Genomic DNA, 23,857 nt, shown 5'->3' with positions numbered 1-23,857 from the left:
ATAATACTATTCACTTTACCCTTTATTTTGTCATTATTGTTAAAACTCAAAGTTTTCAAGCTCTTTTCATTAGTTTTCCTTAAAAGAAAACCATCCGCTAACTTTTTTTTTGCCTTTTCTAAGTTTGTGTATTTGAGATCAATTTTTATCCATAGTAAGTCCACTCCTAAAAAAATGCGCTAGCATCCAGCCTATTTAATTCATTAAGTGAACATTGATAGACCCCAATGAGCAATAATAAACTAAATGCATCTCTACCCCTAAAACTAAATAGCCTAGTCAATTTTATTAAAATATTATTAATTTCTGACTTTAAAGTTTATGAACTCCCCAAAAATGCTCCTCCAATGAAGCATACTAGAGCATGCCAACCCATGCCGTCAATCCCCACTCATTTCTATGGCGAAACAACCATTCTCCTCCCTTACCACCGCCACCATCCTCTTCGCAATTATACCACCACCAGCTCATGCCTTTAGTTCCAGTTTCACCCTTGTCGTTATCTCCACCTTCGGATTGGAAATTCTAGCAGGTTGGAGGATGAGTCGAAGGTGGTGGTAGAGATTGCGATAGCCCATTGTTTGCTACCGCCGTGGACAAACAGTCGTAGTTGAGCCCAACATCTCATTCTCTGCCATCTTCTGCAGACGGACCTCTGTTGGGACCTGGCGTAAAAAAAAGATTTCAGATCATGATGTCAGCCTGATGTCATATAGGCTGGTCTCTAGCTCAACACATTTTGGGCCGTCTTATGAACTAGCTTGGGCTGGATGCCAACCTATTAGGCTGGGATGGAGCAAATTGGTTGGGTGCCGAGCCAAAAAGGCTGCTGGGTGCTGACCTAATGGCTATCGGTGGACTTGCTCATAAGGTCACATAAGGGGTGGAGCCAAGAATTTTAAAAGGGGTGGGCAAAATTTAAATTGTTTGACTTGAAAGGTGTAGTGACATAAATTGATTTTTTTTATATTTTAAATATGACTTTTGTGCACTAGATAAGGCCAAATTTGAAACAACAATATATTAACTCTTGTTATTTTTTGTTTATTTATTTTTTTTCAATTCATTCGATACGATGATTGAAAACTAAGAGGGATATATAAAAAGTAAAAATGAGTATGTTGATAACACCGCCCAATATCGAAAGCTGGTTGGCATGGGCTAATTGTCACAAGCCTCAAATTATGTACTACCAAAATGTCAAAGGCTACATAGCTCCTCCCTTGGTCGCACATTCCACACGCAGGACCAATGAATTGGAGAAAGTCTTTGGTTTGGACGCCACGCGGTGTGCGAGATACCCATCAAACTCGCGATTATTTATGTGTTCGTCATTGTATGATTGATGTGATTCGAAAGAATAGACTCGTTACTTTCTCTTTACGTTGGTGTTCCACAAGACCTTAAGCCGGTCACACTCCAATAAAAGGAGTCTCATTATTTGTTAGTATGATCATATAAGTGACGCGACTCACGCTCAAAAAATAAAGGGGTGTGATATCCATACACTTCGTTTTACTTCTTACATATTCTTCTAATTTTCGGCTGTCGGATCAGATGAATTGAAGAAGATAAAGGGACAGAAATTAACAAGGATGTGTGGAAAGTAATTTGGGGTGTGTAGATAACACATCTCAAAATAAAAATCCAAGAAGGCAAGATGTTGACACCCAAAAAATAAAATTAAAACCCGACACCACCAACACCACCAACACCACCAACGCCTGGCAATTGGGTTTTGGAATCACATGCATTTGTCTACCACCCAAAAACCCTAAAAAAATATCAACCAAAATTGCCTGAAACCTCTGCCCTCAAAAGCCAAAACAGAAAACAAAAATTCAATCTTCCAATCCACTCTCTTCTCTCTCTCAACATTTTCAAACATACACACCAACCCCACTACTCTCTCTCCTCGCTCTCTCTCTCTCTCTCTCTCTAAACAGTGATACCTGTCGCCTTCAATTACAACTTTCCACCACTCACATTCTTCTCTCTCTCTGCTTTGTGATTCGTTGTATATATAATTTTTTAGGGTTTAGGGGTAATGAGTCAAGTGAAGGACTCTGACGACGAGCCTGTGGCTCATTCCCTTGAGAGCGACAAGCCCGAAACGGGGAGTATTGAGAGCATTGGAGGAGGGGGAGAAGACGAAGAGGAAGAGCCGGTGGACGAGCCCGACGATCCCATGGAGGAAGACGCAGTCAACCCTGCCGCCGTCTTCTGCATCAGGCTCAAGCAGCCCAGGTCCAATTTGCAGCACAAGATGAGCGTCCCCGAGCTTTGTCGCAATTTTAGGTAAATTTTGAAATTCGAGCTCCAATCTGTTAAGTTTAGAGTTTTGTTCATTGAATTATGCTTCTTTTTATTGGGGGTGGAGGGCATTTGATTGAATTGTGTTTAGATTTTGGTTTCGAAGCGGTACCACAAAGAAAATGAGAATATTTGTATTGGTTTGAGCTTTGTAGTTGTGTGTTAATGGAGAAAAATTCAAACTTTTCTGAAATGAAACAAGAAATTGTTGTTATGTAGTGTATACCGAGATGGGAAGGAGAGAAAAGTTGTTGACTTTGAATTGTGGAGAGAGAAGGATTGATATTGGGGGATTCTACGGCGGGTGGTTCCAAAATATTAGGTCTTTATTGATTTAGTTACGCCATTGCTCTGTGAACCGTTGCCAATCAATAACTTTCTATGATGTGAATAAAGGTGGACATGAGAATTTTTTGTACTGGATAATGGCCGCTTCATTCTTCCAACTCAGGAGAACTAACCTCCTCTCTTCACTTTGTAATTCAATCGTTAGTTTTAATACTAATTTCCTGCCTTAGTCTGAGAGGTGTATGAGTTATCAGCTTTGTGATGGTCAAGGTAACGAGAACTCTGGAAATGAGAAGTATAAAGGAAAGGTAGTTGGAATAGATATTACTTCCTTAATACCATGATACTGCTAAATTGCCCTGGCCATCTTACATTTATGTTTTAAGTTACGTACAGAAGATTTGGCTTTATGTGTAGTCTTTTTGTTGTTTCTCCAGTGCTGTTGCATGGTGTGGGAAGCTGAATGCCATCGCTTGTGCATCAGAAACTTGTGCAAGTATTCCAAGGTTAGTATTGCTTGTTTGTGATAATATGCGTGATTATGGAACCTGGCAATTATTTTTCTTAGTTGGACCTCAGAAAGCACTATGAAAAGAAACGGATGAATCCTTATAGAATGTTAAGAATTGTAGTTACTTTTAAAAATAGAACATCTTCCCTCCCTTCGTATAGGGTCCAAATGGATCATCAAGGAATCTCTGGAGTGTAAAAACTAGGCAGCCTGGTTGGTGGGCACTGAGCTTGCTTAAGTTTGGCCTATATTTTATTTTATTTTCTCCCTATTAATTAGTTACATTTGTGTACAGTTATGACAATTCTTTTTGTTATGGATTTTTCTGTAGTTCTAATGCAAATGCACCTTTTTGGATTCCCATACATATTGTGATCCCAGAGCGACCAACTGAGTGTGCAGTGTTCAATGTCAATGCAGGTACTTAGATGATTTATTTGCTTTTATAAGAGCCTTTGGTTCTTTAGATTCTTTGCCTAAGTTTTCTTCACTGCAACTTATGCAGTGAATAGCTTGATAATTAACTATGAAGGCTTTATAATTCTCTTTGGACTTGCTTAATGCCAATATGTTTTTGCTATGAACATCTACATATGTCAAATTCTTTTCCTCTCTTGCATACGAAGTTGTTTTTTATCATCCGCGGTCAATAGTTATTACCTGCTAGTTCATTAGGTGTTCAAATCCTATCTCATTTGGATGACAATTCCCTCCTGAGAGTTGGCATATGTTTTTGCTTGTCTTTTTCATTTGATGCTAGGTTAGGAAGACCTTTGATGTTTTGCTTTTGCTTTCCTAAATGTTGGTTATAATTCTGTGAACCAAGATAGTTTTGAATACGTTTTGCAGATTCTCCTCGTGATTCTGTTCAGTTTATTGAATGGTCTCTTACTTCTTGCCCTCGTGGCTTACTAATTGCCAATTTCCATGGGAGAGTAACGATCTGGACTCAGCCTTCTCAAGTAAGCTAGACTTGTTGTACTGATTTCTTCTTATGTAGATAACTTTTCCCCTTGCAAGCTTTTGATGTGGCTTTTCCACTAACAGCTAAATTTCAATAATCTTGGACAATTTTCCTTTTTATTTTATTTTATAAATATTATGAAATGTTTATATTTGATCTATCTGTTTAGGGGCCAGCTAATCTCGTACGCGATGCCAGCCGTTGGCAACGAGAGTATGAATGGCAGCAGGATATTGCAGTTGTTACAAAGTGGCTGTCAGGAGTGTCCCCAGTAAGCAATTTTGTTGTCTGCTATTCATTTGGTTTTTAAAGATATGTTTGTGCTTCTTGTTCTGCCCATCTGAATGTATTATGTTCCTTGAAAGGTACCATTTTAGCTTGCTTATTGTTTATATGAAGATCACATTTGATGTCTGCTGGTGTGACTGCAGTATCCTTTTTTCAGATGATGTTGATAGTTAATATTTTTTTTGATCTTTTTTTTATGAACCAGTATAGGTGGCTTTCCTCAAAATCAAGTACATCCTCTAATGCAAAGTCAACTTTTGAAGAAAAATTTCTTTCACAGCAGTCTCAAAATTCAGGTTTTTTTCCTTCATTGCAACCTCTCTTAATTTCAAGTTTCCTTATATTCCCCTTTTTTTATTATAGAATGTATGAACGGTGGTATCTGATGCAATATTTTGTTATTTGTTTCAGCTAGGTGGCCCAGTTTTCTGTGCGTCTGTTCTGTTTTCTCTTCAGGCTCTATTCAGCTTCATTGGTCCCAGTATCCTCCTAATCAGATTAGTGCTGCACCAAAGTGGTTTCAAACAAGCAAGGGACTTCTGGGTGCTGGGCCTAGTGGGATCATGGCAGCTGATGCTATCATAACAGACAGTGGTGCCATGCATGTCGCAGGCGTTCCAATTGTAAACCCATCTACGGTTGTTGTTTGGGAGGTCACTCCTGGCCTAGGAAATGGATTTCATGCAACTCCAAAGATTAGCACAACTGATGGGGTCCCACCTTCAATGAATCCACCCAATTGGCCAGGTTTTTCCCCTTTGGCTGCATATTTGTTTAGCTGGCAAGATTATCTATTATCTGAAGCAAAGCAAGGGCGAAAGCAGACAGATCCAGATTTCAGTGATACTGTACCACTTCATTGCTCTCCAGTTTCTAATTTTTCAGCATATGTGAGTCCCGAGTCTGCATCTCAATCTGCAACTACCACTACATGGGGATCTGGAGTTACTGCGGTTGCCTTTGATCCAACCCGTGGTGGTTCTGTCATAGCTGTTGTCATAGTTGAGGGTACTAATTGTCTTCTTCCTTGAAAACCTTTTTTTTCTCTATTCTTTGTGTTTGGAATTCAATTGCAAGTTGTTGGTGTAACGAAGCATGCATTTATTTGTTTATTTGTTAATCTTTTCTAATCCAGATGTACTTTTTCCCTAAAAATTTCTCTGAAAATTGGTTTGTTAGAGTTGTAATTTTGAACAACATAAACCAGGTGTCATTGTTTCTCGTTTTCGTACAATCTTTGTTTCCATACTTCTGTGTTCTTGTTGAGTGGTAGTCTTATGTATTTTCTCACCTTTTAAAAAGTACTTTTTCAGCTTTATTATTGCAGGACCTTTTGAATGGACCTCCTTGCCATCTTTTCTGCCTTCTGTTTACTGTTTATTTTTTGTTGGTATCTTTACCTTACCTTTGATTCTGTTGTACTATTTGGAGTTTTATTCTATCTGGCCTGTTAGGTAACGACAACCCCTTTTTTTTTTTCCTGATTAGAAACTAAGTTTTCTTAGAAATATGTCTGAACCATAGTAGTTGCATGAATTGAATCATGAGTGCAGGACAATACATGTCTCCTTATGATCCAGATGAGGGTCCATCAATTACAGGATGGAGAGTGCAACGCTGGGAATCATCACTTCAGCCTGTTGTTCTTCACCAAATATTTGGAAATCCTACTTCCAGTTTTGGTGGGCAGGCACCAATGCAAACTGTTTGGCTATCCAAAGTGGACACAAGCATACAACCAACTAATGATTTTAAAAGTCACCAAGCAGCAGCGACAACAGCAACCACTGATGCAAGGAAGACTCCTGATTCTGGCATAGAGAAAGTAAAACGAGTCAGTTTTGATCCTTTTGACCTGCCAAGTGATGTTAGAACACTTGCTCGAATAGTCTATTCTGCTCATGGTGGTGAGATTGCTGTTGCTTTCCTCCGGGGTGGGGTTCACATCTTCTCTGGTCCGAACTTTGCACCTGTTGATAACTACCAGATTAATGTTGGATCTGCAATTGCTACCCCTGCCTTCTCGTCAACAAGCTGCTGCTCAGCTTCTGTTTGGCATGATAGTGGTAAGGACCGTACAGTTTTAAAAATAATACGTGTTCTTCCTCCTGCTGTTCCAAGCAGCCAAGTGAAGGCAAACTCGTCAACCTGGGAACGGGCCATTGCCGAAAGGTACTTCTTCCACCTTGATAAACCTTGAATCCCTGAAATGAGTTTTTATGGATGTTTAAGTTATGACAGATTGATGGTCATCATGGCAGGTTTTGGTGGAGTCTTTTGGTTGGGGTTGATTGGTGGGATGCTGTTGGCTGTACGCAGAGTGCTGCCGAGGACGGCATTGGTAATAATTTTGGATTCTTTTTGGTGGTATTGTTGTGTGACTGATAAATAGCAAAGTAGTTCTTGAAAATTTAGGAAGCAAATTATAGTTCTCCAATCCATTATAATTTATAAATGTGTTTTATAGAAAAATTCTTCATAAATGATGTGTACAACCTTCTGATTGTGGTTTTTTGTTTGTTGCAGTTTCTCTGAACAGTGTCATTGCAGTACTGGATGCAGATTTTCATTCTCTTCCTTCTACTAAGCACAGACAACAGTATGGTCCTGTAAGTTTTTAGCTATGGCGCAGATTTTTCAAGATGCTTATAGATTTTCATGTACGTAAATGACAATTAGGACCAAAGGTGTCATTTTAGTGAAATTATTAGCTGCATTTTCCAATGTTATAAATCTTGATGCATTAACATTTTATTACTCAATCTCAGAGATATTTTGTTTATAATTACTCTAGTGGGCGGCTCTAGAATTTTGATAAAATTTTTAAGATATGATGTAATATATTTTGTTTGTGCAAGTATTGATATATGCTGAATTTTAAATGAATTCATGACCCATAATTTTTTTCTTATATGAATGGCCTGGTAGTGTTAGTGTTGAAAATTCTTATCTGACATTTAAAAGAAAAAGAAAAAAGACTTTTGCTGTTAAAGCCAATTGACAGTACAAGTAAGAGATGTTGACAGTTCTACTTGCCAAGCAAAAGATCACCTAGATGGCCTCCCTGTTTCCCATGATGGAGATTGTAACTGTAAAAGTATCTTGGCGTGTCATAAGAAAGGTGTTTCAGAATATTTTAAGACAGATTGCATGGGAAACTGACTAAAATGGGAAATGGCTATAATTAGAAGCTGAGGCATTGCGCATGACTTTTTGGCCTAAAGACTCAAGTTTTCAATCAACGTTTCATGCTGTTGCATGGCATGTATGTTATCCTTTTTTAGGTTCAGCCTTTCAGGACAGGGTTAAGTGGTTCACGCATCCTTATTGTTGCAGCTTCAGTTTCACATCTTTGTTGACTACTTTTGGTGATTGACTCAGAAAATTATATCTGTTTTGGTGCAGAATCTCGACAGGATAAAGTGCAGGCTACTGGAAGGTACAAATGCACAAGAAGTTAGGGCAATGGTTCTAGACATGCAAGCCCGGTTGTTGCTTGATATGCTTGGGAAGGGAATAGAATCAGCATTAATAAATCCATCTGCTTTAGTACCAGAGCCATGGCAGGCGTCTGGTGAAACGTTATCAGGCATTGATCCTGAAGCAATGGCTGTTGAACCAGCACTAGTTCCACATATTCAGGTTTTCTTTTGATTGTTAAACTTCTTAAACTTATGTTTTCTCTTGTTGAAAGTTATGCGCTGCAAAATGGTCACGTTTGACAAACAATTGGTGGTTTCTTGCATTTTAATTGGTGGTTTTTGCTAAATGTATTTTAAATATAGTCAACAATGTGGAATCCAGTCATATAGGTGCATGATTGTGGGTTATGCCCTTGCCCACATTTCTATGGAATAAATAATAGAAAGACTAGTAATGCGCTAGTTTGGGCTTCTAAATCCCAAGTATGGATATGGAGATTGTTGTTTGAACCTTCCTCCAGTCAGCTCACGTGTGCTGGGATATTGTTTGTTTATGATTTTTCTTCAAATCTCACTTGCCTAATCTATCCACATAACACAGGCTTACGTCGACGCAGTTCTTGATTTAGCTTCACATTTCATCACTCGCTTGCGGCGCTATGCAAGTTTTTGTCGCACATTGGCGAGCCATGCTGGAGCTGGCAGCAATCGCAATATGGTGGCTAGTCCTACCCAAAGTTCGGCTTCTCCTGCAACCAGTCAGGGTCAGTATGCATTCTTCTACTCTTTATGGAAACCAAAGATGTTTTTTCTAGAATTGGATTCAGATGCAAAGGAACAACAACAACAACAAAGCCTTTTCCCACTAAGTGGGGTCGGCTAAAAGAAACGACGCCTGAGAGATTCGAACTCTCGCGGGGAAACCCCATGTACTTAGCAGGCACACGCCTTAACCACTCGGCCAAAGCGTCTTTTTTTCAGATGCAAAGGAAGTTTGAAAAAAAAAAAAAATCTCATTGAAATAATGGTTTACATCAGGATTGACCAAATATGGTTGTTCTAAATCCCAAAACCATTTGGAAGTTAGACTTACTCAGGAGGTGTTTGCTGATTATTTTGTTAGGAGAATCGGGCATCATTCAAATTTTATATTTATATATTTATTTCTTATTTTGCATTGTCTGCAATGCAGCATTTCTTTGACAACGTAGTGCTACGTTTTTCAGGGGGTCAAAGTGGAACACCAACATCAACAGGAAACACCCAGATGCAAGCTTGGGTTCAAGGTGCAATTGCAAAGATTAGTAGCACCTCTGATGGAGTTTCCAATTCAGCTCCAAACCCCATTAGTGGACCGTCATCCTTCATGCCAATAAGTATCAATACAGGAACATTTCCTGGCACACCTGCTGTTAGGCTAATTGGGGATTGCCATTTCCTTCATAGGCTATGCCAGCTTTTGCTTTTCTGTTTTTTCTTTCGGCGAGCTCAGCTACCCCGTTTCTCTGGGGGAGCACAGAGAAATACTGATGCAAATATGCAAAAGCCACAGCCTGGTGCATCTGGAAAGGCGGATGAGGTCAGTTCTGTTTCTGCAAAATCATCTACAACCATGGTCAGACCGGAAGAGGGTCAGGTAGCTCGGCCCGGTCAGATACCTGGAGCAAAAGGAGTTGAAGAAGGACCTGCTGGAAGGTCAAGATTGGGTGCTGGAAATGCTGGTCAGGGTTACACTTTTGAGGAGGTAGAAATCGATGCTCTCTTCTTCCAAGATCTCTCACAATTACATGTTGCCTTAGTTGTCCATATCTGGTTTATATCATTTGATTTGTGAACTGTGATTGGGATTTTCAATGTTAATGTCTCATTTTTGGACATTTCAATTAATTGGATAATTCTGTTCATCAAAGAAAATTGATAAGCAGAAGGTAGAATGACATAATGCACTCTGTTGCTGTCCTGCAGGTGAAAGTCCTTTTCCTCATCCTTATGGATCTTTGCCGGCGAACAGCAAGCCTGGCACATTCATTGCCGGTTTCTCAGGTGGGAAGCAGCAACATTCAGGTTCGGCTGCATTATATTGATGGCAATTATACTGTACTTCCGGAGGTTGTTGAAGCATCCCTTGGCCCTCATATGCAGGTATAGTTGTATTTCCTAAAATACCATTCATGATGATGGGAGTTGCACGGATTCTGCTCTTGTTAATAATGCTGCTAAACTCAATGCCTGCAACTTTATTCTGTCAGAGGATTAACTTTCTTGTTTACTGGTTGTTTAAAATTCTGAACAGTAATTTTAGTTAATTTTTTATTGTCAATTACAATCTGAAATCTCACAGTTACAATCTTTTTAACTGATTGGCTATACAGAATATGCCCCGGCCTAGAGGTGCAGATGCTGCTGGTCTGTTACTCCGAGAGTTAGAACTCCACCCTCCAGCCGAAGAGTGGCATAGGCGCAATATGTACGGTGGGCCTTGGTCTGATTCAGATGATATGGATCCTCAAGATGATACCCCCAAGCTATGTAATTCTTCAGACCCACCTGATTCCGGATCTTTGGAAAGTTGTGACGTTTATTATGGAGCCCATGGCCTGTGGCCAAGGAAGCGCAGGATGTCTGAAAGAGATGCAGCTTTTGGCCTAAACACTTCAGTGGGTCTGGGGGCATATCTTGGTATAATGGGATCACGGAGAGATGTTGTTACTGCCGTATGGAAGACTGGTCTAGAAGGGGTTTGGTACAAGGTTTGATATGAAAAGTCCATGCTTTTTGTTTCCCCATCTTAATAGTTTGTGATTCTTTAAATCTTATTTTCTACTCGTGTGCATGCAGTGCATAAGATGTTTGCGGCAGACTTCAGCTTTTGCTTCCTCAGGTGCTACTACTCCACCGAATCAAACTGGGCGGGAGACATGGTGGATCAGCCGCTGGGCTTATTGCTGTCCTATGTGTGGCGGAACATGGGTTCGAGTTGTATAGATGACTGAACTGACTGTACTATTTATTAGGTGAGCTCCTAATCCTTTTACACATGCATAAACCATTGCTGATCATTGACAGAGTGGTATTGCTGATAGTTGACGACTGAGTCATATGCTGTGCATACTGGTTAAACTTTTTGTCTTGTTTTAAAAAATGCTTCGGAAAGCTCTCCATATCTCTGCATCTGCTGCCGAGTTTTCATTCTTTTGGGGTTTCTATTTTGCAGGTTGTAAATTCTTGCCCTGATCACCTTGATGGATCCATTTGACCTGTAGTGAGAACATAACTTATGACACGCATGTACAAATGTTAATAGCTGCCGCTGGGGAACGTCGTTGAGACGGTAGCCTCGGCAAAATCCTCTCGTGAATTTTCGTTCCTACGGGACTGGAAGGCTCGTTTGATTTATAGGTTGCTAGTTTTGTAGTTTAACAGTAGAGTACTAATAGCATGAACTTTGCTGTTCTTCCGGGCGTGGGGGGTGTCAAAGTCAGGTGGGTTGGTAGGGTTTCTGTATTGTCTGTTGTAAATTTTTTGAAGCAGATCAACATATTACTCTCTTTTTTCCTGGTCATAATTAATAAAGCATCATATTTCAAGTCATTACAAAATCTAACCATATGAATAATTTGATACAATTTTAGTTGTTAGTTAGAAGTACAAACACCTTTCCATTCCTAATAGCACCGAGACAATTGATACAATTTTGTGTATTTCTTATTAGTTGGTGTTAGGGTGCGTAGAAAGGTTTTTGTTACGTGGAAAATTAAGGGACATAAATAAACCAGAGCGTGTGAAAGGAAGAAAAGCCTACGGGATTCAACTCCTAGCTATTTTTGTCTGGCACTTAGGAAGTAGGTTATACGTGTCTACTAACCAACTTTTAATCTAGCGAAAGTTCGCTTTAAAGTTCTTTGAACAATTTTAAGTTATGACTCCATAGATGTGCTCGATTATCATCTAGCTTCTAGCTTTGTTAATGAGGGCTGGTTGAGTTGGTAATGATTGTTTTGTTCGTTAGATCAAGACTTAGGTTCGAATATCGTTGTCGGCATTCTCTGTTGGTGGGCAATCCCTCTTACTCCTTCAATATCAAAGAAGCTTGTGGTATGTCATGGCCTTGAACAGGGTAAACTTTCCTCCCTCTAGTTTTTTTTTCACACAGGAAAAAAAACAAGCTTTTAGTCTTATTCTAGGGTTTGTCTTCGGTAGTCCAGCCTACCAAGTAGCCTAACTTTTGAAACAATTTTCACTATTCAATTTCTTAAAGTGAATCTTAGAGTTAAATGTCCACCTTCATCTTTCAGACTACTTGGTCTCGTATTAAATAAACATTGCTTATTTTAATGATAGTTCGTTTTTCAGGTTGTGACATTTTAAAAGTGAATTTTGAATATGTCTTACGCATCTATTAAGTAACTTTTACTCTAAACGTAATTTTCTTTTAAATATGTTATACAGAGTCTATTAACTAGCTCTTAATCTAATGATATTTCTCTTTTTCAATACTGAAACAATTTAGCCTCAAGTTCAAATACCTCCACTGTTTAATCAAAGAAAAGAAAACATTTATATACGTGTCTCGTTAAAATACATTTGATCGCCATCATATTTATTTACCGGAGTTTCCCAAGTGGTAAAAAGTTAAAACGACGAGGAGTTACTGTCAACACAACAAAAGCCGTTGAAAAAAGTGTTGCTCATTTCAGAAGCACGAAAATTCGGTTAATCTCGACGGACGCCGGCGAATCGACGACGACGGGGAAACAGCGATGAGCAGCGGTCAAGGTGGACCCCACCCCCTGGCCTTCCGGGTGATGAGGCTGTGCAAGCCCTCATTCCAGGTGGACCCCATTCCCCTCCTTCTCGACCCCGCCGATCTCGTCGTCGGCGAGGACGTTTTCGACGACCCGATGGCAGCCGCGCAACTCCCCCGCCTCCTCGACGTCCACGACTCCTTGAACCCCTCCTCCTCCGCCTCCTCTGACTCCTCGGATCTCACCTACCGCACTCGGTTCCTCCTCCACCACCCCTCCTCCTCCATTGGCCTCTCTGGCCTCCTCGTCCTCCCCCAAGCCTTCGGGTCTCTCTCTCTCTCTCCCTCCCTCCTTACCCGCATTTTAATTTCTTGATTTGTTAATAAAGTTGTGATTTTGCAGAGCAATGTACTTAGGGGAGACATTTTGTAGCTATATTAGCATCAATAACAGCTCCAACTTCGAAGTCAATGACATTATAATCAAGATTTTAATCTCAAATTCTTGGACTTTATTTTCCATTATTCCCTAATTATTCGATGTTGAATTAATTCACTGCAATTTTTAATCTTCTGTTAATTTTGCTAATTGCAATCGGAAATGCAAACAGAAAGGCAGAGACTTGTGCTGCTGGACACGTCGAATTCGCCGGTTGAATCCATACGTGCAGGCGGCCGTTATGACTTCATTGTTGAACATGATGTCAAGGAACTCGGAGCTCACACGTAAGCTCTCTTCCTCAGTCCTCGAAACTCGTGCTTTATGATTTTGTTGTTTGTTTATGTTAAGGTTTTGTAATCTCTGTATTGTACTGCATTGTACTATGATTTTGTTGCACTGCATTGTACTATGACGGTGATGGTGAGCGTAAATATCTACCACAGTTCTTCAAATTCATTGTTTCCAATCCGCTTTCTGTCAGGACGAAGGTATTTTCCTTGCACACGCCGTGGAATTTGCATGTGCGATTCAAAATTTCAATTCACATGTGTGAAACAACCGCATTTCGTTAATCCTACTAAGACTAACAATTTGACTTTGATTTTTCAGGTCCTTGATATAAAGGTACGTTGAGGTTCATTTAAATATTGATTGTAAGTTTGTAAGTTCGGCCTTTTGGATACATATTGATGATTTTCACCTGAAACACGACGATGTATGAATATGCCACACTGGATTAAACGTAGACATAGTGTCTCGTATGTGTTATACGGATGCCAAAGCATGTGCTTCATTAAACAGCATTCCTCTCCTAGTATTTCAATTCTGTTCTCTGCAGCCTAAGTAACTGCTCTGATCTTGTTGATAACCTGTAACAAATTAGCCTCCGGTGATAAATGCATTCTATCACAGGAATCATGCTTTTAGAAGCTTGCGTTGTAAATCCTACGAAGTCAAATCTTTTTATGCATTCTATCACAGGAAATCACGCTTTTAGAAGCTTGCATCGAAAACCATACAAAGTCAAATCTTTTTATGGAACAAGTTGAGTTTGAGCCCGCTCAGCATTGGAGTGCAAAAATCCTAAAATCTGACGAACACCATTCCGAAAAGAATTCTCAAACAAGGTACAATATGGTTTATTTTCTTCTGTCGAATATTTTTCTTTTCTTCATATTCCTCTTTCTTCTTTTCTTCATATTCTTCTGCGTTTTGTTAATGGCAGAGAGATATTTAAGCCACCAATTCTCATCGAATCCGGTGGAGGAATTCATAACTATCTTTTTCAGTTAACATCACATGGTTCAACCCAAGGGAAAGTTGAGGGAAGCAATATTCTTGGTAAACTTCAGATAACATGGCGAACTAATCTGGGCGAACCTGGTCACCTACAAACACAGCAAATTATGGGAACTGTGAGTGTTCATCACATTATATTATATCGAGAATGCTGTCCGCTACTTTTTGTTTCACTTTAGATGTGCAGGGTGTTTATATTTGTTCTGGCTTTTCGCCTGAAAATTCCATCTAATCAGAAAGTGGGAAGTTCAAATATGGTTTGATTTTACTTTTTCAACTTTAAAATATTGTTAGTTTTATTTCAACTCGGCAGGGAATTCAGGGACTTTAGAATGCTTTACTAATTGTTAAGTTTTGGATATATTATGAGAGGTAAGTTCAACATGCTAGAGCTTAAAGTGGTATTAAACTTATATTCTTGACATACTCTTGTGCAGCCCATAACACGAAAGGATATTGAGTTGCATGTTGTGGAGGAGCCATCTGCCATCAAGTTGGAAAGACCCTTTTTGGTAATTTTCATTCTTTTTGGTGTCATATATATATATATATATATATATATATATATATATATATATATATATATCTTGTTCATTAGATTATTGCAGCTTGATTGTCTATGAAATTCACTAATAGAGGTTTCTAGTGACTGTTGAACTTCATGCTTCACAATTCATCCCCATATTTACGTCTTGCTCTTGTCATTCTTCAGTTAATAGAACTCACTGACTAATGCAATGATTTGGAACTGAGCAAGCAAAAACTTCGTGCAGCTACACTTGAATTTAGCAAATGAGACAGATAAGGAACTCGGCCCTTTCGGAGTTTGTTTATCACAAGATGATTCACGTGAGGAGAATGTTGTTGTGATTAATGGTCTTCAAACAGTGGTAATGCTTTAAATCAGCTTTCAAATTTTTTGATATGCATGCCCCAAGTTTATAACATTTTATGCTGTCCCAAAGTCTGCTTCTATATACGATTTTAGATGCTATCATAGTAATATCTTGTCCAAGCCTTTGTTATAGGCTTCGTTGGTGCCTTTTTTCATTTTCGACTGCATATAGTGACCTCAATATTTTAACAGACCCTGTATACTCTGTGAACTTTGAGATCCATCAGTTAGATTACATAAGTTTACTTGATGAAAGATAAATTAGGAACCAAGGACTACATATTTGAATTCATACTTTTAAATTCCAAATATTTAGCATCTCACTCTTTATTATATAACTATTTTATGAATTTTTTTTGAGAAGAAACAAAACATTTTATAGAAGAAAAGAGAAATACACTGGAGTGGATAAGAAATCCAACATTTCAAATTCAAATCCACTATTTTATGAATTTGAAATCCACACACAGGTTTTGCCGAGGGTTGAGGCGTTTAGTTCCACAAATTTCAATCTGGTACGGAGAATAATTTCACCAGCACCTTATACATTCAGTTTAAACATCTTTGGTAAATGAGAATCACAATGGAGATGATGCTCTCTAAACCCCGCAACCCAAATGTAACCAGTCATCTTTCAGCAATATACATTCATACTTTCATCTATTTGAGAAGTTTCTTAAGAGTAGCTGTTTTCTAATGCAGAACCTGATTGCCACTAAACTTGGAGTTCAGAGGATCACGGGCATTACTGTGTTTAACATAAGAGAGAAAAAGTCATATGACCCTTTGCCAGATATGGAGGTTAGTCTCTTTGGGATAAAACATTTGCGAATTGTGCTAAAATAGTTGGTGCCATCTAAACTACAACTTGTAATGCTTTTGGTTTTCATTCTATTCTGATCAACCTTCTGGACTTGATGCAGATTTTTGTGGATCTCGACTAATCAATGCCTAGGTTTTACCGGTTTTGCATCCCGTCTTGTGTGGGGATTATCAAACATGGAGCAGATGCCATGATCTGTCTCTTCAATGAGCTTTAATCAAGTTCGAGTCCTATTACTGGTGACATTTACCCTCCTCCGGCTTTCGATGACCTGTTTCAGTAATCTCTTCCTTCCCAAACCAAGCATTTGACAGTTTGATTACACATTTAGGAACTATTGTATAGTTCTAAGATTAGAATGACCGAAAACGTGCTTCACATCTAGTTGTGACGCGATGAAACGCACGTAGTCTATAAGGAAATTGCAGATTTCTGATACAATTGCTTGGAAACTATTGTTACATCAGACGAAGTCCATTTTTTCTTTCCCTCCATTTCTTGGAAACTTGCGAATAAATTATTGTTTCAATTCCTGATGCTAGTGAATCACATAATGATAGTCAGAGAGGCTGAAAAGTCTGTGGGTCTTCTTGGCCTCCGGAAGGATGAACTGTCTTAAAAAAAAAAAAAAAAGTTCATTTCTGCCGGCATGTTTAGTTGTTTACCCACATTTCTCTTGACAAGTAATAAGTAACATTGAGAAAGGAAAGACAACAAACGTACATCTTAAAAAGTAACAAATAAAATTGACGATGGAAGATAACAAACATACTACGACCGGAATGGAGACATTTTCAATGGAAAATTATGTGAAATGTGGTAAACGGGGCCGGAGTGGGACTTCGGTTTGTGATAGTTTAAGAGGGAAATTGCCAAGCTACTTCTAGGTAAATCAAATGAATAAAAGAGAACTCAATAAACAAATAATGAAAAACACGCACAATGAAAAAGAAACGCGTCCTTGATGCCATTTTCCACAACTACTTTGTTTATTTTATACCAAATTGTATATAAATATACATAGGCGGTAGGGTTCAACAACTTTGATTGCTTTATAACAAATTGTATATAAATAGATAAAGATTGTAGGTTCAATAACCTTGATAATTTTATACCAAATTGTATATAATTATATATTTTTCCTTTATATTAACAATATTGAAAGTGAGAGCCCTGTAAATATGCGTTTGGCACTCGCTACCAAAGTTGAAAGTTGGATTAAACAAAAGGCACCTCGTAGAATTTGGGGTGTAGAACCACAACTCTCAAGTCTTCAGTCAACTGCACCGTGTATATTTGTGGCGGGTTTATTAATTATAAGAAGAAGAAAATAGTTCCGCCAGAAAATGAAGGCAATGGACAACTGGTCGAGCTTGGGGAAGCTGTGAATCATGGTGCTGGTGTTAATGTCCTACCACGTCGCCCATCGCAATTCCGGTCGTCTTTGATGCCCTCATCTTCCTCTTTTGCTCCCTCGGCTTTGTCTTTCGCCAAATGGACATCTCCGTCCCCGATAAAGCCTCGTCCTCGTCCGCTTTCTCAAAAGGTTGGCTCTACGATGTGTTCATAAGCTTCAGAGGCGAAGACACACGTAAAAACTTCACGGGCCACCTTTATGAAGCATTGACAAGGGCCGGAATCAACGCTTTTATTGACGAAGAAGAACTAAAAAAGGGAGAAGAATTAACAACCGAATTTGAGCGAGCAATCCAAGGTTCTAAGATCTCTATCATCGTCTTCTCTATACGGTATGCGAACTCCAGCTGGTGCCTCGAGGAGCTGGTTAAGATCATGGAATGTAGAAGAACGCTGGGGCAAATAGTTTTGCCGATATTCTATGACGTTGATCCTTCGCATGTCAGGAAACAGACTGACAGTTTTGGACAATTGTTTCTGGAACATATAGATGAAAAGAAGGTAGAGAGGTGGAAGGAAGAGAGGTGGAGAACTGCTCTCACTGAAGCTTCGAATTTGTCTGGCTGGGATCTCAGAAACACCTTGGGCGGGTAATTACTAGTTTCTTCTTTTATGAATTAAGGCTTTAACGTACCTTTGCTTATCAATATCATGTATTATTTTTCTTAGTCCTCTGTTAATAAAATCATACGATAAAGCTTAAACTGTTGAGGCTACACTAATCTCAGCAGGGAACCGCCGGTGAATGGCTGCGTAGGGAAGGGAGGCTGTTTCTGTTTGTTTGTGTTTCTTTTTTAAATTTAATTGATGTTTGCTAAGTTTAAACACAACACCTTAAATAAAATTGTCTTGATTAAATCTCTAGTCATGATAAGTAATTTTGTGTATTAGTTCAATTTCGTCTTGTAGTTGTATAACAATCTTCGTTTTGCTTCTCAACTTGACTAATGCCAGGATTGAAGCAAAGTTTATCAAGAAGATTATTGAGGAAGTCAATAGGAAGCTAAACAACACATATTTAGACGTAGCGCCCTATCAAGTCAGATTAGATTCTCGAGTGCAAGATATCAGTAATTATTTATGCATCGGAGATTCAGATGATGTTCGGGTGGTTGGAATTTTGGGCATGGGTGGAATAGGTAAAACAACGATTGCTAAAGCCATTTATAACGAATTTTGTGAAAGGTTTGAAGGTAAATGTTTCCTTGAAAAAGTGAGGGAAAAGAAACTAGAAAAATTGCAAAAACAACTTCTTTATGATATCTTGCAAACGACCAAGAAAGAGGTAAGCAGTGTTGCTGCAGGGACCGCCTTGGTAAGGGAAAGATTTCGACTCTTAAAGGTACTTGTCATAGTTGATGATGTAGACGATGTGAAGCAGCTACGCGAATTAGTGGGAAATTGCCACTCTTTTCGCCCTGGGAGTAGAATCATCATCACAACTAGAAACGAACGTGTGCTAAAAGAATTTGAAGTTGATGAGATATATCGGGAGAAAGGAATGGATCAAGAAGAAGCTCTTGAGCTCCTAAGTTGGCATGCTTTCAAAAGTAGTTGTTGTCCTAGTCAATATCTTGTGCTCGCAAGAGAAGTTGTCAATTACTGTGGAGGACTACCGCTGGCTCTTGAAGTTTTAGGATCTACTCTTTTCAAACGAAGTGAACATGATTGGAGAAGTATATTGGATGAATTGAAAATGATTCCTCGTGGAGAAATTCAGGCACAATTGAAAATAAGCTATGACGGCCTAAATGATAATTACAAGAGGCGAATATTCCTTGATATAGCTTGTTTTTTTATTGGAATGGACAAGAACGATGTCATGCAAATCTTGGATGGTTGTGGCCTTTATGCAACAACAGGAATCGAGGTCCTCCTTGACCTGTGCCTTGTAACTATTGGTAGAAAAAACAAGATTATGATGCATGATTTGCTTCGGGATATGGGCAGAGATATCGTGCATGCAGAAAATCCCAATTTCCCTGGAGAACGGAGTAGATTGTGGCGTCCTGAAGATGTAAATGATGTATTGATAGACAAATCTGTAAGTACTTTCCCAATTGAACTTTATGTTAAACGTGTAAGCATATGTAAGTTAGTAATCTAACTTTTTTTCTTGCAAAGCCTTTTCTTATTTGGAGTCTGTTTTTTCGGATAGTAGGGAACTGAAAAAATTGAAGGTCTGGCTTTGAATTTGCCGAGTCTTGAAGAGACTAGTTTCAGTACTGAGGCTTTTAGAAATATGAAGAGACTGAGGTTGCTCCAACTAAATTACGTTCGGCTCGCTGGGAGATACCAATGTCTTTCCAAAAATCTAAGATGGTTGTGCTGGCATGGATTCCCATTGGAGTTCATACCAATAGAACTGTGTCAACCAAACATAGTCGCTATTGACATGCGGTACAGCAGCCTCAAACAAGTTCTTTGTGAGTATTCTGGGGTAAGTACAATGCGTAACCTGAACCAAATTAGGAATTATTTTTATGCTATCTGTATCTTCTTTGTGAATTTAAATTTGATTTTTCTTAACAGTTGCTTGGTAAGTTGAAGATTCTGAATCTCAGCCACTCCCACGATCTAATACAATCGCCAGACTTTTCGAAATTCCCAAATCTTGAGAAATTGATACTCAAAGACTGTAACAGGTTGGCTGAAGTTCACAAGTCCATCGGAGATCTCAAGAGTCTTGTGTTGGTGAATTTGGAAGGCTGTGAAACGCTTAAGGCTCTCCCGAGGAGTTTCTACAAGTTGAAATCTGTCAAAACTCTTGTTCTCAATGGTTGTTCAAGATTCCGAAGTTTGTCTGAGCACTTGGAGAAAATGACGTCATTGGTCACTCTTTATGCAGATGGGACGGCCATAAAAAAAGTACCACCTTCCATCGTACGACTGGGGAAGCTCGAGCGCTTATCTTTGAGTTACTTGAAGTGTCTTTTGCCGCTACCTTCCTTACGAGGCTTACGCTCTTTAACAAGCTTAAGTTTGGCGGGCAACAATTTAGAGGAAGTGCCTAATGATATTGGGAGTAGTCTACCTAGTTTATGCAGCTTATATCTAGGTGACAATAATTTTTGGAGCCTTCCAAGCCTCAGTGGCCTCTCCAAGCTTCATACATTATTCTTGAATGGTTGCACAAACCTTGTCGAGATCACAGATTTACCAAAACGTTTGGAGCACCTGGGGATGGACGACTGCTCTGCATTAGAAAGAATGCCAGATTTTTCAGGCATGTCGACATACGTGAATATCGGTTCCCCCAAACTCATTGAGTTTCCAGGCGTGGAAAGCGTGTTAAACTCGGGCCAGGGAATTGATATGCCAATACACAACAAAGTCACAGATTACCTTCTTAAGGATAGCACGCTACAGGTTCTCTCTCTCTCTCTCTTCCACACACACACACTCCTCCCTCGCAAATATGCGTGTTATGCATGTATTACTCACACAAATCTTGTTCAACATGGTATAGGGATGGACAGGAGATGGATGCATGAAACTTGTAGGAAGACAAATTCCCACTTGGTTCAATCATGTCAACGAGGGTACCCAAGTCTCTTTTGAAGTGCCTAAAGAAATTGGTTGTAATGCAAAAATGTTGGCTCTGTGTGTGGCTTGTGTTCCTCATGATGACGCCATCTCGTTTGATGATTTGTGGAGGTCTTATGTTTATGTTATTAATCACACCAAGCGTACTAGTTTTTGTTTCGAAATAGGAGTACTTGGTTCCATTGAAGATGTCCTTTGGCTGGAAAATGTATCGTGGTCGGAAACTGAGTTCAATTTGGAAGAAGGCGATTTGGTTTTGGTCCATGCTATTGCACATTGTCCAAATACTGTGGTCAAGAAAATAGGGGTACGTTTAAGATGCGACAAACATATGACTAGACAAGGTACGTTTCTTTACCGTTACATCCCTTACGAACGGGCCCTAGAAGAAATTTCTACCGAAGATGATGATTTTGATGAGGATATTGATGAGGATGATGACGATGACGATGATGATGACGATGATGTTGAGGAGGACCAAGACGATGATGAGGATGATGATGAGGAGGAGGAGGACCAAGACGGTGATGCTAATGATGAGGATGATGACAACCTTGATGACGACGACGACGACGACTACGTAAGCTAGGAAACTTTCTGGTTTAATCAGCTAGTTTGCAGATACAGTCTGTATTTTTTTGCTTACCTTGATCTGTTTTTAATATGTTCTCTCTGTTTGAACTTTCTTATTTCTGTGGTGATTTAGGAGGGTGTATTCAATTGAGAATTTGAGAGATTTTAATGGATTTATAAATCCATGGATTTTTATGGAGTTTAATTGATTTGTAGAGATTCTATGTAAAATTTTGATTCAATTCCTTCGAAATCTATTGGGGGAAGGTGAGATTTGTGGATGCTCAAAATACACTACGAAATCTCTCCAATTCCCTCTAATTCCTTAACTTTCTCAAATTCTTTAAAATCAAATTCTAATTGAATACACCTGGAATGTTATAAACTTCTTTAAAATTTTAATTGAATACACCCGGATTTCTAAGGATTTTCATAAACTATCTTAAAATTCTGATTGAATACACATTGAATTTAAGAGAATCACTTAAATTCCTGATTGAATACCCCTAGATTCATTAAAAAATTAAAATCCCTCAAAATCCTAATTGAATACACCCCCTTAGTTGAATACACCCCCCTTAATTCAACTTATTAACGCATTTAAGGTTATAATATGTTCAGAGAAGCCCTCTGCTTCTCATGTAGTCGCCAACCGTAAGCGTCAGCGCATGCCTCCTCCCGTCATTCTCCGGGACTTGTCACCCAACTATTTGCTTCTATTCGCTTCTTTCTTGCCAGGAACCCTTTCTGAGCACCCTATGGCCTGCCAAACTTCTGAAGAGCAGCCAATGATATTGGCAGCTCGAAATTATGCTTTAGATATGATCTGTTTTAATGACGGTTGGTAATTCACAATTGTGATTTGTTGTTTATGTAATTTTTTAGGGTTTTGGGGTAATGAGTCAAGTGAAGGGCTCCGACGACGAGCCTGTGGCTCATTCCCCTGAGACCGACAAGCCCGAAACGGGGAGTATTGAGAGCATTGGAGGAGGAGGAGAAGACGAAGAGGAAGAGCCGGTCGACGAGCCAGACGATCCCATGGAGGATGACGCAGTCAACCCCGCCGCCGTCTTCTGTATCAGGCTCAAGCAGCCCAGGTCCAATTTGCAGCACAAGATGCGCGTCCCCGAGCTTTGTCGCAATTTTAGGTGAATTTTGAAATTCGAGCTCCAGTCTGTTAAATTTTGAGTTTTGTTCATTGAATTATGCTTCTTTTTGTTGGGGGTGGGGGGCATCTGGGTGAATTGTCTTTAAATTTTGGTTTCGAAGCGGGACTGTGAATAAAATGAGAATATTTGTACTGGTGTGAGCTCTGTAGTTTTGTGTTCACGGAGAAAAATTCAAAATATTGTGAAATGAAGCAAGAAAGTGTGATTATATAGTGTATAACGAGATGGGAAGGAGAGAAAAGTTGTTGAATTTGAAATGTGGAGAGAGAAGGATTGATATTGGGGGATTCTATGGCGGGTAGTTTCGAAATTTTAGGTCTTTATTGATTTAGTTACGCCATTGCCCTATGAACCGTTGCCAATCAATAACTTTCCATGATGTGAATAAAGCTGGAAATGAGAATTACCTGCCTTAGTCTGAGAGGTGTACGAGCTATCAGCTTTGTTATGGTCAAGGTTACTAGAACTCTGGAAATGAGAAGCATAAAGGAAAGCTAGTTGGAATAGATATTACTTCCTTAATACCATGACACTGCTAAATTGCCCTGGCCATCGTACATTTATGTTTTAAGTTACGTACAGATGATTTGGCTTTATGTGTAGTCTTTTTGTTGTTTCTCCAGTGCTGTTGCATAGTGCGGGAAGCTGAATGCCATCGCTTGTGCATCAGAAACGTGTGCAAGTATTCCAAGGTTTGTATTGCTTGTTTATGCTCACTTTTTTTCTGACCATGAGAGTTTTGCGTCATGAAATGTGGGATTTGTTCTGGTGTGATAATATGCGTGATGCAAAGAAAAGGATGAATCTTTCTAGAATGTTTAAGAATTGTACTTCCATAAAAAGAAGTTTTTAAGAATTGTAGTTACAGCTTACTTTTAGAAATAGAGCATATTCATATAGGGTCCAAATGGATCATCAAGGAATCACTAGTAAAAAGTAGGAAGCCTGGTTGGTGGGCACTAAGCGTGCTTAAGTTTGGCCTATATTTTATTTCATCTCTTATTAATTAGTTACATTTGTGTACAATTATGAGTCATGACAATTCTTTTTGTTATGGCCTTCTCTGTAGTTCAAATGCAAATGTACCTTTTGGGATTCCCATACATATCGTGATCCCAGAGCGACCAACTGAGCGTGCAGTGTTCAATGTCAATGCAGGTATTT

General features: G+C 39.2%; 4 protein-coding genes and 1 non-coding gene across 6 annotated transcripts in view; 4 read left to right on the top strand and 1 right to left on the bottom strand.

Moving 5' to 3' along the window:
• Nucleotides 1–1,770: 1,770 nt before the first annotated feature.
• On the top strand, nucleotides 1,771–11,385 carry LOC126622353 (mediator of RNA polymerase II transcription subunit 16-like). 2 transcript variants are annotated; one of them, XM_050291059.1, is made up of 17 exons: nucleotides 1,771–2,298; nucleotides 3,039–3,107; nucleotides 3,444–3,532; nucleotides 3,962–4,074; nucleotides 4,246–4,347; nucleotides 4,570–4,660; nucleotides 4,776–5,372; nucleotides 5,918–6,536; nucleotides 6,626–6,705; nucleotides 6,891–6,973; nucleotides 7,770–8,006; nucleotides 8,388–8,550; nucleotides 9,013–9,530; nucleotides 9,752–9,928; nucleotides 10,159–10,536; nucleotides 10,625–10,800; nucleotides 11,001–11,385. In XM_050291059.1, the coding sequence occupies exons 1-16, from the start codon at nucleotides 2,048–2,050 to the stop codon at nucleotides 10,769–10,771; spliced, it is 3,714 nt and encodes a 1,237-aa protein (XP_050147016.1). In that variant the 5' UTR covers nucleotides 1,771–2,047; the 3' UTR covers nucleotides 10,772–10,800; nucleotides 11,001–11,385. The 2 variants fall into 2 exon arrangements, with proteins under 2 accessions (XP_050147016.1, XP_050147017.1); XM_050291060.1 differs by lacking the exons at nucleotides 1,771–2,298; nucleotides 3,039–3,107 and having other exon boundaries at nucleotides 3,497–3,532; nucleotides 4,575–4,660.
• Nucleotides 8,676–8,757, bottom strand: TRNAS-GCU (transfer RNA serine (anticodon GCU)). Its single transcript has one exon. It is a non-coding gene; the product is annotated as a tRNA-Ser (tRNA).
• A 986-nt stretch (nucleotides 11,386–12,371) lies between the features above and the next one.
• On the top strand, nucleotides 12,372–16,483 carry LOC126622388 (uncharacterized). Its single transcript, XM_050291112.1, has 12 exons — nucleotides 12,372–12,857; nucleotides 12,934–13,018; nucleotides 13,126–13,256; nucleotides 13,358–13,460; nucleotides 13,582–13,596; nucleotides 13,954–14,099; nucleotides 14,198–14,387; nucleotides 14,709–14,783; nucleotides 15,045–15,161; nucleotides 15,637–15,681; nucleotides 15,869–15,967; nucleotides 16,090–16,483. Exons 1-12 carry the CDS (start codon nucleotides 12,547–12,549, stop codon nucleotides 16,108–16,110), a joined length of 1,338 nt encoding a protein of 445 aa, XP_050147069.1. The 5' UTR covers nucleotides 12,372–12,546; the 3' UTR covers nucleotides 16,111–16,483.
• A 789-nt stretch (nucleotides 16,484–17,272) lies between these two features.
• The window catches only part of LOC126622359 (disease resistance protein RUN1-like), a 47,162-nt gene continuing 40,577 nt past the window's right edge, over nucleotides 17,273–23,857 (top strand). The window contains exon 1 of the mRNA XM_050291069.1: nucleotides 17,273–17,294. The gene's annotated coding sequence lies outside the window, so the exon portion shown is untranslated. The remainder of the gene's footprint in view (nucleotides 17,295–23,857) is intronic.
• LOC126622354 (disease resistance protein RPV1-like) lies at nucleotides 17,315–23,851 on the top strand. The gene is made up of 8 exons (XM_050291061.1): nucleotides 17,315–17,995; nucleotides 18,360–19,449; nucleotides 19,567–19,845; nucleotides 19,938–20,774; nucleotides 20,875–21,531; nucleotides 22,410–22,672; nucleotides 23,317–23,385; nucleotides 23,763–23,851. The coding sequence occupies exons 1-7, from the start codon at nucleotides 17,484–17,486 to the stop codon at nucleotides 23,327–23,329; spliced, it is 3,651 nt and encodes a 1,216-aa protein (XP_050147018.1). The 5' UTR covers nucleotides 17,315–17,483; the 3' UTR covers nucleotides 23,330–23,385; nucleotides 23,763–23,851.

The sequence above is a fragment of the Malus sylvestris genome, chromosome 5, assembly GCF_916048215.2.
Source record: "Malus sylvestris chromosome 5, drMalSylv7.2, whole genome shotgun sequence".
Classification (NCBI taxonomy): Eukaryota; Viridiplantae; Streptophyta; class Magnoliopsida; order Rosales; family Rosaceae; genus Malus; species Malus sylvestris.
The sequence above is the reverse complement of the archived record's forward strand: the minus strand, read 5'-3'. Positions and strand labels throughout refer to the sequence as shown.

Coding starts and splice junctions, on each gene's coding strand:
- LOC126622354 (XM_050291061.1), top strand. CDS start 17,484: ATGGACATCTCCGTCCCCGATAAAGCCTCGTCCTCGTCCGCTTTCTCA. Junction 19,846..19,937: donor TTCTTTGTGAGTATTCTGGG/GTAAGTACAATG, acceptor TTTTCTTAACAG/TTGCTTGGTAAGTTGAAGAT. Junction 21,532..22,409: donor ACGACGACGACGACGACTAC/GTAAGCTAGGAA, acceptor GTAATTTTTTAG/GGTTTTGGGGTAATGAGTCA.
- LOC126622353 (XM_050291059.1), top strand. CDS start 2,048: ATGAGTCAAGTGAAGGACTCTGACGACGAGCCTGTGGCTCATTCCCTT. Junction 4,075..4,245: donor TCTGGACTCAGCCTTCTCAA/GTAAGCTAGACT, acceptor CTATCTGTTTAG/GGGCCAGCTAATCTCGTACG. Junction 6,537..6,625: donor GAACGGGCCATTGCCGAAAG/GTACTTCTTCCA, acceptor TCATCATGGCAG/GTTTTGGTGGAGTCTTTTGG.
- LOC126622388 (XM_050291112.1), top strand. CDS start 12,547: ATGAGCAGCGGTCAAGGTGGACCCCACCCCCTGGCCTTCCGGGTGATG. Junction 13,257..13,357: donor AAGGAACTCGGAGCTCACAC/GTAAGCTCTCTT, acceptor CATTGTACTATG/ATTTTGTTGCACTGCATTGT. Junction 15,162..15,636: donor TTAATGGTCTTCAAACAGTG/GTAATGCTTTAA, acceptor ATCCACACACAG/GTTTTGCCGAGGGTTGAGGC.